Source organism: Anser anser, assembly GCF_964211835.1.
Source record: "Anser anser genome assembly, chromosome: 4".
Lineage (NCBI taxonomy): Eukaryota > Metazoa > Chordata > Aves > Anseriformes > Anatidae > Anser > Anser anser.
Genome location: NC_139724.1, coordinates 42,450,082 through 42,465,022, shown reverse-complemented (window position 1 = coordinate 42,465,022; position 14,941 = coordinate 42,450,082). Strand labels below are relative to the sequence as shown.

Genomic DNA, 14,941 nt, shown 5'->3' with positions numbered 1-14,941 from the left:
GCTGAAAGTTGTTAAGGTATATACTGCATGCTTTTAAGTGCAACCTAATTCTTCACCTGAAAATATTTTTCTTCCTTTTCAGAACTAGAAAATTCCACTAAAGTTATAAAGGCAGTGAAACCCAGGACAAGGAAATACAGCAAGGTTTGTATTTGGCAGAAGAACGTTAGCTTTGAGTTATTGGACTGATTGTGTTAGAAGTCCCAGTTAATCTAATCTGTTTATCTTAACTGGCATTTAGCTCTGCTGATAATATGGTAGGAAAATGAAATCATTTCAGAGAAGTATTTCTGGTTGTAAATATTCACTGTGATAAATGGCTATTATTACTAAAAAAAAAAAAAAAAGCAAGGTGTTTTGAAATTACAACCGTGTTATGTTCTGCCTTGGTTAATTTTGAAGACAGAAAAGTCAGAAAAGGACAGGAAATTTAAAATTAGAAGGAAAGCTGAAGTGGTACGTATTCAAGGGGATACGGAAAGACAGTCTTGTTTTAGGAAAAAAAAGTGATGGGATTATATAAAATGGAAGCAACTTCAGTGAAACAACACCACTTGAGCACAAGAGATGATAGGTTGGTATCAGAAATCTTACCTGCGTATTATGTTAGTGATGAGCATGCTTTATGGTCTGTTACAAATTCATTATAACAGGAGACATTGAACCCTTTTACTGAAAAAATAAGTTTCTAAAATGTGGTACAGTTAGACTTTTTTAGGTTGTGAAAACACAGTGCTCAAAGGTCTTCCAAAAGCTAAAAAGCTTTTAAAGTGGTAGATGCCTTTAAATTGTGTAGGGAGGTATGTATAAGACAACATTTAATCTGAATGTTGTTTTCTGTGTACTTAAGTCTTAATCTCTGTTAGTTTGTTTTAATAATAGAATGTAGAAAGTTTTGCTTGCTCATCATCTGTATTTGGCCATGCCCACTTAATGCATCCTTAATGAAGGCATTTGTTAGACAGTTGTTAGTACAAGATAGGTAAGATGTGTTGTACCATGATTTGAATGTAACTCCTATGATTGGTTGTTTCTACAGTTGATCATATTCTGTTTTAAAAAGCTGCTTGTTTTCTGCTGTATTTCTCATTTTTTTTAAGAATCGCTCTTTCTGGCAATTTTGTTCAAAGGTATAGTCTTGCCATCTGAGTTATGACAGACATCTTCCATGTGTTAAAAAGGACTAAATTGAAGAAGTAGTATAACCTTTGAAGAAGTAGTATAACCTGTGTATTGTCTTTGCAGACTGGTGACTTTGGTGATATCACAAACTGGCCAACACCAAGTGAAATAGCAAATAATGAAGTAAGTATTCTTTGTTACCTCCATTATTGTTTTATTAAAAATCACGTTGGCTGCTGTGATTAATATGGTTTCCCCCAGAATGTGCTTTGGGTGTTCTCAGGCTTCAGCAGAAATGTTGTCAATAATTCTGGTCTGTGCTTAACTCTCTGTATTGGTATGAGAATTTCTGAACCCTTCACAAGCTCATGCACACACACATGCGTTTTAGCTTAACTGGTGTGGGTGGACGTGTAAATAAAAATGTGCTGTATTTACTCCACCGTTTTCAAGCTTCTGTTTCGATTTTCCACTCTTTTGGAAGTTTATGAACAGATGAGAAAGAGGGCCTGTATGTAATCTTTGGGACTGTGTAGATGGTGTGTTCCCTTGTGCCTGGCATGCTTTGTGCAAAGTTGCCTTAGGAATTATCAGAGGAGTGCGGATGGAGTAAGGATATATTTTCCTGTTGACTGTTCTTAGCATCAATTCCATCAAATTTTTACTTTTATCTCAAGTGGTAAGTGTATAACATATCTTAGATCTCTTTTATGCTGTATTATTGAAACAATGAAGTATAGATTATTCCAAGCTACGTGGTACCTTTTTAATCTTTGCTTTAGTTCTAGCATCATCCTTGTGATGCTTCTACTGTTCTCTTGGTGAGGGAAACCAGAAGATTTGTTCATTTCTCCTGTGGGCTTAGTATCTCACATTTTCCCTCTCCTCCAGCTGAGTAAGTTACACCTTGTTGTTATATCAGCAAGAAAACATCCTCAGGTGTCTAACAAGGCCTTTCACGTTGCAGGTCAGAATTCTAGATGTCTGTAGATTTGTCACAACAGTACATTTTCTTCTCGGTAGAATTTGCTGCTTCTCGTATCTTGTTCTACAGGATCTCAGAGAAGATCTTTGAAATTGTTAGATGAATCTTTAAAATCTGAATAGATTATATGCAAATAAATTAATGGTCATTCAGTTACTGAAATGCCAGTTAAAATATTGTAGTGTGTATACACCCCATGGAGGTTTAGGATTTGTTTAAGAGCCTCAATTTGACTTTTCTTTAGTATTTGTAAGCTCTTCCATCACCAATATTCCTGCCAGTTGTTGAGATATTTTAACTGCCACTGCTCACAAGAAGACAGCAGGTGATACATTTAACAGTATCATAAGGGATACATTATATTCTCTACTGGTAATATTCCGATCCTCACAGAAGGAGAGGGTCTACCAAGCCTAGCTCTGACAGATTGAGTAGCATTGAAAGGATTACATTTTATATCCTTTTAATAATATTTTTAAATGCTAATGTTGATTTATGACCAAATCTAGAATATGGTTATTTTAGCATCTGTTTTCTTGTTTTTTTTTTTTTTTTTTTTTTTTTGCGGTATGGGGAGATATTTAATTTGGTGATGTAGAAAAACATGTCTTTCATGCTGTCCGTAATACCACAGTGCTTTAACGTCTACTTGGTTGTGTAAAATTTGGATATGATTAATGACATCTGCACAGTACTAATCAGAGAGACTGAGATCAATATATTAATAGCGTTGCAAAAGAATATACTTATTTGATGTTTTCTGAAATAGTCTGCTTTAAGAGTATTTTTAATGATTTTTTGCTTTAGCAGATGGTCTATATTGTATTGCATAGATGTTAATTAACCTTTTGCTGACTTGGATGTGTGAGAATTTAATCACAGAAATTCATGTACTGTCTGTTAAACTAAGTAACATTTATTTTGTACTTAATCTCAGTTGATTTGTCTAAGGGAAGGTTTAGTAGTCAAATTAATTGCGGGATATGGGATAGTACCACAGTATCTACTACATGTATTCCAGCAAGTTCAAAGCAGTCTCCACAACATAGGAGAATTCTTTTTGTTTGGTAAAAACGTTTGTGAAGTTTAATTTTGCAGGCAGATATCATGTCCACTCCAAATGAAGTTTTACAATATTTGCTGAAAGGCTGTTTGTTTTGCCTTCTTTGAAACCTGCTATTCTATGGGATTTCCAAGAAGGGATAATCTGCAGTATGCTGGCACTACTCAGAGGCAAACAGGTCCCAGTAAATGGCGTATTCTGATGTGGAGAAAAAAAACTAGTCATACACTTCCGCGTCCTCTGGTCTTTGGTTTATGTTTTGATTTAATGAAACATAATCAACAGAGTTAAGAAGCTTAGGTTGGATATTAGAAGTTTTTTTTTTTTTTTTTTTTTTTTTACTGGAAGGATTGCGTAGCATTGGAATAGGTTGCCCAGTGGCAACTATAAAGTGGTTGAGTCACCATTCCTGGAGGTCTTCAAGAAACACGTAGATATAGAACTTAGCATGGATTAGTGGTGGACTTTAGTACTAAGTCAGGGGTTGGACTAGATGATCTCAGAGGTCTTTTCCAACCTGAATGATTCTATGATTCTAAGAACCATGGCTCCTTATAGTTTACATGGACACTTGGCATGCTGTTGGGATTGGTAAATCAGAAGGTCACATAGGCAATACATTCAGTATTCTGTAAGAACAGCTTTTTAAAGCTAATCAGTCTGAACAGTAGGTACTAGTAAAGTAGTATTTCTTTCATATAGGATGAATGTCAGTTTTGAGGCATTGAAACATGATTGTTGTGCACTCCACAATTTTACATCTTCAGTTTAAAAACCAAAACAATACTTATATCCATCTAAATTTTTGTTTATAGTCTTGCCAGACTAGCAGAAAATACAGCTATGTAAAATGAGACTTTACAAAACAACACAGTTCTTAAAACTCACCCTCCTGAAGATATTGGGAACAGCTAATAGTAAAGGAATTTCAATACGTAAAGGAAACTTATATGTTTTGCTATTGGCAGCTATACTGTCAGAAATAATTACCAGTGTCTTTTGCAGTGTAAGACTGTAAGTCACAACAAGAAGCCAACAAACAGAAAAGAAAAAGAGGAGAAATCTGATCAAAAAGGCAATAATGGAACCAAGGACAACCTGGAAGCAAAGCCAGATGGTCCAGGAGATAACATCAGCGAAGATGAAAGTCAAACTAATAATCAAAGGAAAAAAGGTTGGTCTGGGTGCTACATGTAAAGCAATAATTCATCCTTGATACAGTTACATTAATTCTAGTTTAATGACTTGAAACTTTGTTTTTCATTTTCCAGGTGATAACAGGTTATATTGTTATGTGTTAGGAAGCTTAAAACAAGCCTGCTTTCTCAGGTTTTGGAGTGTTCTGTTTAGTTAAGTAGGAATTCTGGGTTCAGCTCATCTCTTACAGATGTGAGAAGCTTTGACAGAGAATCTCCAGAATACCATGTTCTCATTCCATTATGGTGTCTCATATCTTTATCTACTGAGTAGATAGAACTGTGTCATAACTTCATACATGTGTATGTATGCATATACATACATGCATATCTTATTTTAATTTTCATATTTTGCTATTAGAAAAGATTGCAGGAGAATTAAACCAGGTTAGTCATTTCCTCTTGATCCAATCTGCTACATGAGAAATAAGAAGCAAACCTCAGTTTGTCTTGGTCAGTAAACTTGAGTGGGCCAAGGACAGAACTGAAGTAGTTGTTTGATATTTCTGCCATCAGATGCTTTATTTCTTGATTCCCTGCTGGAATATCTTCAGATCCTAAATACCTTTTTTGATTAGATTTGTTAATCTTGTTAAGTATGTATTTAAAAAAAACTGCTTTAGTGCTTTTAATATTTCAGTCTAAGTGAAAATTTAAAGCAAAGCATTCCACGAGTACAAACTGTGTTTTTCCGCAGTGTGGATTATGCATGTTATGTGTTTGCTTATGTTTCCTGGCTACAAAGATATGAAGCCATGATACCAATCAAGTGTAGAACAGCAAATATTATCACTAAGTAAATGGTTAGTGGATATTTTAGGCCAACCTTCAAAAAAATATGGTTTTGCTAATCATTTTTGATGCCTATTCATGAATTTAATCTGAATATCTTGATGTAAAAATACTGAGCCACAGCTAAATTCTCAGGAAAATTTTTACAGTTGGTGATTGAAATCTTTATTTCAGTGCTTAGGCTGGTGATTGAAATCTTTATTTCAGTGCTTAACCTGATACGCTAATTTTTACCTTATGTTTCATATCCAAATTGTGAAATTATACAGTCATGAATTTACTGTATGTGTATTTGATCCTTAGTCATACTTGCAGCTGTAAATTCTTGGTAATGGAGCTTACAACTAAAAGTTCGTTAATAAAATATAAACTCGCTTTTATTTTCTTCACTTAAAGTAAGTTTACCTTTCAGTTTGAGAAGTTGTTTACTGCATCTATTATTTTTAGTCATTATGTCCTAAAAATACAATGCTAAGCTGCTTTTCCTAATTCTTAAACATTGAAATTAACTGTTATTAATAGTTTTACAAGAAGAATTATATAGGATCTGGAACAGGACCTGAAACTTTAATCAGTACTGTAACTAAGACTAAAGTATTAACTTCTCAAGGTAACAAGCAGAAATGGCTGCCACTTCACTTGGATGATGTAAGGTCAGATAGTCAAGAAAGACCAGGCTCTCGAAGTAGCTCAAGATCTCAGCTGGAAACAAACAAGTTAATACCTCATAACAACAGACGGAATGAGACAAGAAGTAAGTAGTTTTCAATCGTTTTGGTTTGTAGCAAATGAAGGAATGAGACACATTGGAAGTGCTATGCTGCTCTTTTTTTTTTTTCCCTCTCTGATGGATAATATCACAAGAGTAGGTGTTAGATTTGCAGTTTATGTTGAAACTTGACATTGCCAGTACTTAAACAAATAAACAAAAAACCCCTAGTGTTAGTATTTGCCAATAACGTTTAAAAATAAATAAATTGCAGTGTAGTTTGATGTTTGAATTTTATGCTAGAAGGTTTTGTTTAAAACTCACTGTTAATTTCTTAAACCTCTTTGCATATTCATCAGAATTGCAATGTCTCAGTCATTGACTCTGCTGAGAAAAAGAGCTTGGAAACAGTATTTTTACAGTATATGCTGGTGCAGTGTCATATATTTTTATCCTTGTGGCTAACTAAGTCTTGGGCCACAGTTTCACAATGCAGAAAGTCTGATAATACTTTCATAATGTGGCTGTTCTGTCCTGTTCTATTCCTGTTCCAACAGCTTGTTGCTGCCAGAGCAATTACTTATTGAACTACCCTTTGAATTCTGCTTTGGCAATTCTTCTGATACCATTTTCTCCTTTAAGTTGGACCACTTCCGCAACCTATTTCTCAGCATAGCTGTGCAAAAAGCTGTATGCGCACAACAGAGGGGATGAAGCATCATAGCTGGTACTGCCTCTGATCTTCAGGTGTTCTGAACGTTGCTTATCAGAAGGCAGATACCTTAGTCACACTCTTAATTCTTTGGTTTGTATATTTGCACTTAAGTTTAGAATCACAATATACGTTAATAATTTAACGGTTTGCTCATTATCGTGATAAATGCTGGACACTATTGAGATGAGATTTGTTTATGGAGTCATTTTAGAAACATTGATACAAGGGTGTGATCCGGATGTCTGAGGAATGGAAGGGGGCAGGGGGAGGATTTTTACTAGTGTATTGCTTTTCTCCAGCAATTATTCCTCAGGGACTGCATGGTCAAATGACCAGAAACTTGTAGCATAAACTCTGCCTCAAGTCTCTAGTCATTTAAGACCAGTTTCAGTGTGACAGAACATAAAATGTCCCCTGTTCTTTGGGAACATTGTCTTTATGCATTAAAACAAAGGAAAAAAAAGTGCTTAGGCTTAAATACAGCGTTAGCTCTTGAAAGTGTTTTGTAGGACTTTTGCACACGTCTAGGAGACATGGGGACACTCAATGCAAAAATGAAATTGATTTGGGGAAATACTTTAAACAGTGCCACATTTGGAATCTCTAAGGTTGAGGGTAGCGAGCTCAGAGGCTGGGGTCCAGATTCCCAATGAGAGGCACATACAGATTATGATATTCCTAAATTCAGTCATATTTGACAGAAGATAAAATACAGGAACTTGAAGGTACAAGCATACATATGTTGTTGCAGGCCTCCTTAAAAATAATTACTGGTAAAATAGGATTTCTAATAACAAAGGACTAAAGATACAGTTTTATTGTTCAAGTTAACACCTCTCAATTTCGTCAGATAGGGTCTGTGTCCCCAGGCGTTCTTCTGACAACAGGTTCCCCCTGAATCTGGAAGTTTAGCCAATTACAATTTAAAGATACTTACAGCAAGGTTGACCAGATAAAGATAGAAGTCCCAAAGAGTATTAGGAAAAAAGAAAGAAAGGATGTGAGGGCTTCACTTTCTCATATGAGCCAGGTGAGGAGAACTATAGCCATCCTGTGGTGAGTGGAGTCAAGGCCTGGTGTCTGCGTGGACCTGCTTGCTTTCCTTCCTTTCTTCTTCTCTGTTTCCACTCCCCCTGCCAAAACCCAAGTATTTATTAATGAAACACTTGCACTGATTATTACAGAGCCATCTTAGATTTGCATGTGTTAATAAAAACACAAACCCAAAAATTCTTTAAGGTAGAAGCTCTGTCTGGGGGAAAGCGTAGAGAGTAAAGATTGCTGTTAAAAAGGCTGAGTCAGGGGAGTGGCAGATGGCTGCTTCTGGGAACAAAAGGGAGGTTCCCCCTTGGAAATCCTCCCCAGAGCAGGATTATCAAGAGCTAGCAGCTCTTTGTAGCTCGCTGTAAGTGCTGGGAGTTGTCCACAGCAGCAGAGTGCATTATCGTGCCTGGAAGGAGAATTGCGTGATCATACATTCCTATCCCATGCCCATCATAGGTATTGTGATCCCTGAGCTGGCATGAGAGCGTCCAGTTGCTTCAGAAGCATTTGAGGTTGACTGCCAGACAAGCTCATTTGTTCTTTATTGCTAGCAGCTCCTGCCCACTCACCCTTAGGCACTGCTCTGCAAACCTTCCTCTTTAACCTCTGAAGCTTCAGATCTGACCTTCTGCTTCCAGCCAGCATGGCTTGGTGGGTTGCCTGGGCACAAGCTGGGAGCTCTGTGTTGCAAAGGACTTTTTGACGCCAATTGTGTATTCTGCAGTGTCATTTCCTTCAGCCTTTCTGAGCACCCAAAAGGTAGTGAGGGACACCTCTCAGTGCAATGTTTTGTGTTAATACCTAGGAATAAATCACGGACTACTTGATTATACCGTGATATTTAATTATGGTTGTATTATGCTTTTTTCTTTCAAAGATTGGCGTCGTGATAGAGAAAGGAGAGATGATCACGATGAAGTGTGCAGCGTGAGAAGTGAGGGTGGCAGCGTTCGGGGATTCTCCAGAGGCAGAGGAAGAGGTAGAGGCAGAGGAAGAGGACGAGGCAGAGGAAACCCTAGAAGTATGCAAAGAAGTAAATGCTTAGCAGACATTTTAAAACTACACTTATAATGTTAATGCTTTCATGTGAAGTTAGAGTGGTTGCGAAACATATATTTTGTAGCTTAATGTAGTTAAGTAGCTTGAATAGGTTTTTTGTTTGTTTTAAATCAGATGTTGGAAGCAAATCACAAAGTAGCACTGTGTATCTTGTTTGTGTCTTAAGATATCTGTGTACCAACCTTAATAATTTTCATCTTCTCTCCTTTCTCCTTTATTTTGAAGTGAATGTTGAATATTACTCAACTGGTTATCAAGAACTGTATGGTGAAAGAACTGACCAAGCATTTCAACCTGAGCTTAATGCTAGTATGATGTATTACTACGATGATGGAACAGGAGTGCAGATGTATTCTGTGGATGAAACACTTCTCAAAGAATATATAAAACGTCAAATGTACGTAGATTGTTTAATGTACAAACATTTTTAGAGATCAATTTAAGATGAGGATTAAACACTTTGAAGTGAGTTATCATCCATAAAATGGTGGAGATGAAGACTTTTCCAATTTCTTTTTTGATCCGACGGTTAGCAGTGTCTGTTAGAACGTATTCACAAGCGGGGTGGAAAAGCTTGAGTGACGGGGAGGAATTTTAAGGAAGCTGTTTTGCATCTTGTGCTGTAGTGTGCTCTAATTCACATACCTTCTTGATTTATGGTAAATAGCACTATTTTTATGTTGTCGTGTAATTGAGTTATGATGTCTCTGAGCTCGTGTTTTTGAGTACTGTTGGTCTGTTTGCCTATAAAGCTCTTCTTGGGCGATGTAGCTAGAATTTCCCCTTATTTGCTCTCAATTTCATTTTGAGAAGTCTTGTTAGTTTTATGTTCTCAGAGTGTTTCACTTGAAACATTCGACTGAAAGAGCAGTTTTGCAATGGTACTTGATTTTTCAATAATCTGAAATGTTTACTTTCTCGTGTACACCATTAGGAATGAGAAACCATCTGGAAGACTGATTATCACCAGGAGACATGTCAAAAAGGGCCTGGAAACCACTAGTTCATTTTAAAGAGACAGTTTCCACCACTGGCTGATATTTCATCTTCTGTACTTGGCAACGGCATTTCTCTGTGATGCCTTTGTGGTGGTTTTTTATTGCCCTTGTATCCCATAAAGCAACTTGCTTATTTTATTCTTGCTTCTTTTGTTACAGTTGACGCAAAAAGGAAGAAAAAGGCCTCTTTAAGGGCAGAAAGTATCTGGCATGTGGCTATCAACTTCAAAGCTTCTATTGCAGTCTTTTTTGTTACTCTTGCTGCCAGGCCCTTATGAGACCTGACAGTGGACATGTACCCCCATGTCAGGATAATCGGCCTCCACTGTCCTCAGACAAGTGAGGGAGGAGCACAGACACTCCACTGTTGGCCAGATTTCTGGGCATGCAGTGTAGAATCCAGACCTTCTAAGGTAGGACATGATGATGTCCCCCTCTGCTGAGAAAAATGTCAGTTACAGCAATGGTCACATCTGACTTCTGGTTATATTTGTGTTTTATTTTAGCAAAAAGAGGTTGGCAGGTGTCCATGAAAGACTTGGCATGGCTGGCTAATTAAAGCCATTGGTTGCTCGTCTGATTAAAAACTCCTAAGGCACTTTGATTATGGAGTTAACTTCTCATGACAGAGAGAGAGATTCTTGTGCAGGTTTAGAGTGTAGCTTCACTGTTTTCATGCTCCTTAAAAAAAAAAAAAAAGTGGTTTTGTTGTCCATTTCTTGTATCACAAAAACAATGGGAAGCTGACTGTATTCATCAGTTGCATATTATTAGCCTCTCGATGGAGGTGGTTTGGTCTGTCTTTCGTAACTGAGTTCTAAAATATTAAAGTGACTATGCCAAAGAAGGAAGTATAACAAAATAATGCTACCCAGAATTGTTAGGTGTTGGAGTTCCTTATGGAGTCCAAGATAAGTGAAGATATATTAAAGGAGTGAGAATGTTTTCAGTAGTGTATTGATGAATTTTAGAAGTGTTTACCTGCTTAATAGGGAAAAATGTTAGAAACTGTGTCCAACTGAGTTGATTTTTAATTACTGTAAGAAGTACACTCCTGTCAGGAAGTTTATGCTTGTCCCAAGAACCAGCTTGATGTGCAAGAGGAATATTTATACTACATATACAATATCATTAAAACTTTTAATTATAGACTGAAATAGCCTGAAAAGTTTCAGTGCCTAACAACTCCTCAGTCTGCAACATGCAGTAGATCTCTGTTCAAGTCCTCTTCTTTTAAAAACAAATAAATAAAAGTTTGGATGCGCATCCAAATATGCATCAATTCAAGAATAAAAGGATTCTGAGGAAAATTAGAAGGAAAAGCAAAGCTAGAGGGTGTATGTGTGTGTTTAGATTTTTCCCTCTACTTGAAGTAAACTTGTGCGTTGTCTTTGTTTATGATTAATGTTCTTTCAAATTCCTTTTTCTAGAATGATGGACATCAAGTGAGGCAGTTTGAGTCGAGTTCAGTCATTGTCCATTTCTGCTTGTGGAATTTTTAACTAGGTGAATCAATACAAGATTTTACCTTTACTGTATGACTGTAAAGGTAATTATTAGTACAGCATTGATATGGCTTTTGTACTTATCTTCTAGATTGGGAGGGGAAAAGAAATGTAGCGGTTCAGAACAGTAAATAGAATGTTCTTGAAAGAAACTTTTGTGCACAGTTGCTTCACTGATCAACTTATCTAGTTCTGAGTAAGAGCTTAATTCTCTGAAAGCTTTATTCTCTTCTCTGTTTGCTATGATTTAATGGCAGTTTTCATCTGTCATACGTCTTATTGTCCAACTTTGAGGCTTTTGCATTCATTTGGTCTTGGAGCTGAGTGTTTCATATAGACAGCTTTAGCTTCAAATTTCTTTAGCTACCAAAAGTTTTAAAAAGAAATGGTATCAAGCTTCTCCTTGGGTCAATGATGGCATCACAGTCCTCTCCTTTTGGTAACTTTGGCCTTGAGCGCAACTTCAGTGGAGACACTAGCATTTTATTCTTTGTTGGAATTAGAATTAACTTTATATTTGCATGTGTTGTTTTTTTTCTCAGCGTTTTAATGTTCTCTTGATTTATTTTTCACTACCTCTATTTTTAAGTCACAGAACTTTAATTGTTCTTCATCTCTCCATTAAATATTTCACTACCTACTTTTTCCTGAACATGATGAGTAGTAGTATTCATTGGATGTAGTATGCTAAATTATGATATGATGTGTAAACCATGCGAAAGGCCTAGATCTTAATTGTCATGATTATTTTTTTTACATTATTTTTCATGGGTCGTTTTCTCATTCCCTTGCTTTCTGTGTCAGATCATGATTTGAATTTTTTACTTTTTCTCATCACTAAGCATAAAACATCTTGACACCTGTAGCATTTCATACAGCACCTTCGTTGTTTAAGAAGATGTCTTTCTGCTATTTCTCTGTCCCTAGTCTCTCTTGTTCTATGGTGTTGTCAGATTCATTAATGGTCATTGTTCCTGTTCTCCTTATCCACTAAGTATCTTTTATTCTTTTAGACTTTACCTTTCTCCATGAACTGTTGTGCCGTTTGGTGCAGTTTTGTGAAAAATACAAAATTACTATTTTTGTTCTCTCGTCTTCCCACAAGCATGCTTGAAGTAATGGTTCAGAGTGCATATATGTGCCTCAACACTCAGATAGGAAAATTAAACCTTCTAATGTACTGGAATCTGGGAAAAGAAAAGATACAGTTGAGGATGAAGGTGCACTGACACTGCTGTATGGGAAATAACTTATGCCCTGACTGTAAGCAGTAGTTGTCCTTCATCTATATGGAGGCTAAGAGAATGTTGTTGCCTTCTGGTCATGTAAGTAATAAGGGGGAACGGGTGAAAGAAATGGAGCATAGTCTTTCCTTATGCAGTTCATATATGCGAATGTTGGAATGAGGCTTTGATTTGTATCCCTGTGTGCAGTACTGGATCAAAAGTTGTTCTTAAGATGGTTAGTATGCATGCTATTCCTGTAAGTTTTGCTTATAGTAATATACCTGTTGAAAGAACAATTTTGCTGGTGACAAAATATGCTCTATTTTTAATGGAAGACTTTAACAAGGAATATCTAGGTTACTGTTTTAGGATTATTTTTTTTTTTAATTTACAATAGGTTCATATTTGCATCTTTTCTTTTTTCTTCTAGCGAGTATTATTTCAGCACAGAAAACTTGGAAAGAGACTTCTTTCTGAGGAGAAAGATGGACCAACAAGGATTTCTGCCTGTTTCATTGATTGCTAGCTTCCACCGGGTGCAAGCTCTGACTACAAATGCTACGCTTATTTTGGAGGTAAAATAATTTAGAAGTATGTGCATAGGAATTTGCTTAGCTTAATTTTATACTGCCGTTTAAATTCAGCGCTATGATGTTAAAAAGAAATTCTCTCTGCTTGTAATGACAAGGATCCTGTAAACAGACTATAAATGGAAAAGTTTTGGATTTTTCTATTTTTTTTTTTTGGTATGTATTTCTGCACATTCCCATTCGAACTGAGGGCAGAATGCTGCATGAAGTGCTTTATTTTGCTGTTCATAAACATTCTGAGAGTTAGGCTACAAAAGTGGGGAGGAGATGTTGAAGGAAGCTGTTACAGATGTCTGTTCCTTGGCTAGGATGAGTATCTGTCTAAATTACATAATAACACACTTGGCAAAGCTGAAGTGACTTTAACAGTGTGTTCCTGAACTATGCTATATGCCCTTCAGTGGCAGTAATTGCCACTTTCCTCAGGTCCAGAGATACTTTTTCAATAGCAAGGCTGTCCAAATTGTAAACCCCGCTGGCAAGCAAGAAAGTGGAAAGTGTTCCTCAGAACTCACTTGCTGTTTGGCTCCTATTGTATTATTTTCCTTGACTCCGATAAGATAAATGCCAACTCCCTGCTGACCCTGTCATTAACTGCGTTGCCCGGTCCCTGAGCCAGCTGTTGGCATGCTGCTGCAGGGAGATGCTTTTCTGCCCTGTAGCAGGCTTGTTCAGGTGTGGTAGGAGCCTTTCTGGCATGTTGCTCATCGGAGGAGTGCCTTGCTGTTAGGTAGTTACCTTAAATCACATTTAAAAAAGCCAGTCCAAGAAATACTGGAAGCATTCTTTCATAAGATCTAAAATAGGCAACGCAGTTGCAAGCGTTTATGGAGACCTAGACTGGGAAATGAAAGTGAAAATTATCTTTTTGTACTTAAACTAAGTTTCCATAGAAATCTCCTTCAGTCAGCTGAATTCATGCTGCTTCTGTGGTTGATAATCAGCTTTCACTTGTATCTCAAGTTGCAGTTAGTGGAGGCACACTCTGTCAGAGGGGTGCCCTATCCTGTCCCTCAGGATGGATCTTCCCCCAGAAAATAAATACATTCAAGAGAAAACCCCAAGTACTGTTATCAGACCACTCCTGGACTTGCTGTCTAGGAGTATGCTAGATTTTATACCCAGTCTCCTCTCTGAAGCCTTCTAGTAAGTTCAAGCAAACTTTTTTTTTTTTTAACACCATTATAGAAGACAGTCTAAGCTTCTTTCTTAATTAAAATAAAATTTCCCTTACTGCTACAGAAATATGTATATCCTTGATGGACCAGAAGTCCTTGCGTGTACTTAATTGGCTGGTGAACAATTCATTGGTCTAATGAAGGATAAATTTCCTCCACACTTTGATCTTTGGCATGTGCCTGTGTAGAATTTCTCTGGATCTTAATTTCTGTATCTTTCTCCATGTTAACATCAGAAAGGAAAAACACTTGCAGCTTGTTAGCTTTTCTCTTTGTTCACTTTTTTTTTTTCTGTGGGGTGGTTGAACACTGGTGTAGGTTGCCCAGAGAGGTGGTGAGGTCTCCATTCCTGGAGATGGTTCAAAACCCTACTGAAAATGGTTGACCTTGCCTCAGCAGGGGGGCTAGACAATCTCAAGAGGTCCCTTCCAATCTCGACCATTCTGTACGGTCTTTTAGCTCTGTTTAGAATGAAGAAGAAAATGCATGGAGTTGGGGTTTAGTTCGGGGAAGTAGCGGTGTGAATAGGAGAGCTAGAGAAAGGTGGGTTTAGTGCCCTCACACGAGAAAGAGGTTGCAGACTGGGAAGAGGCAGGAAGTGATACTTGAAATGAAAAGACAATTTGAATAGATGTTCTTGGACTGAAAAGGTTACCAACACCTGTACTAAAAAGAATAGAGTGATGTTGGGAAACAAGCACAAAAGCTTGAATTCCTTTCTTAATTACTATGTAAAGAGTTAACTGTTTTCTCCAGACC

General features: G+C 37.0%; 1 protein-coding gene across 7 annotated transcripts in view; it reads left to right on the top strand.

Annotated features, from left to right (window-relative positions):
• The window catches only part of LARP1B (La ribonucleoprotein 1B), a 35,272-nt gene that overhangs the window by 8,172 nt on the left and 12,159 nt on the right, over positions 1-14,941 (top strand). For 4 of the 7 annotated variants that reach the window (XM_083833642.1, XM_083833640.1, XM_083833638.1 and 1 more), the window contains exons 2-8: positions 83-144; positions 1,246-1,305; positions 4,176-4,344; positions 5,769-5,912; positions 8,504-8,659; positions 8,911-9,082; positions 12,845-12,989. In XM_083833642.1, the coding sequence (XP_083689768.1) occupies positions 83-144; positions 1,246-1,305; positions 4,176-4,344; positions 5,769-5,912; positions 8,504-8,659; positions 8,911-9,082; positions 12,845-12,989 (908 nt within the window). Of the gene's footprint in view, positions 1-82; positions 145-1,245; positions 1,306-4,175; positions 4,345-5,768; positions 5,913-8,503; positions 8,660-8,910; positions 9,083-9,842; positions 10,097-11,113; positions 11,190-12,844; positions 12,990-14,941 lie in introns of those variants that run through there. The other 3 variants (XM_083833639.1, XM_083833644.1, XM_083833643.1) reach the window with 3 other exon arrangements.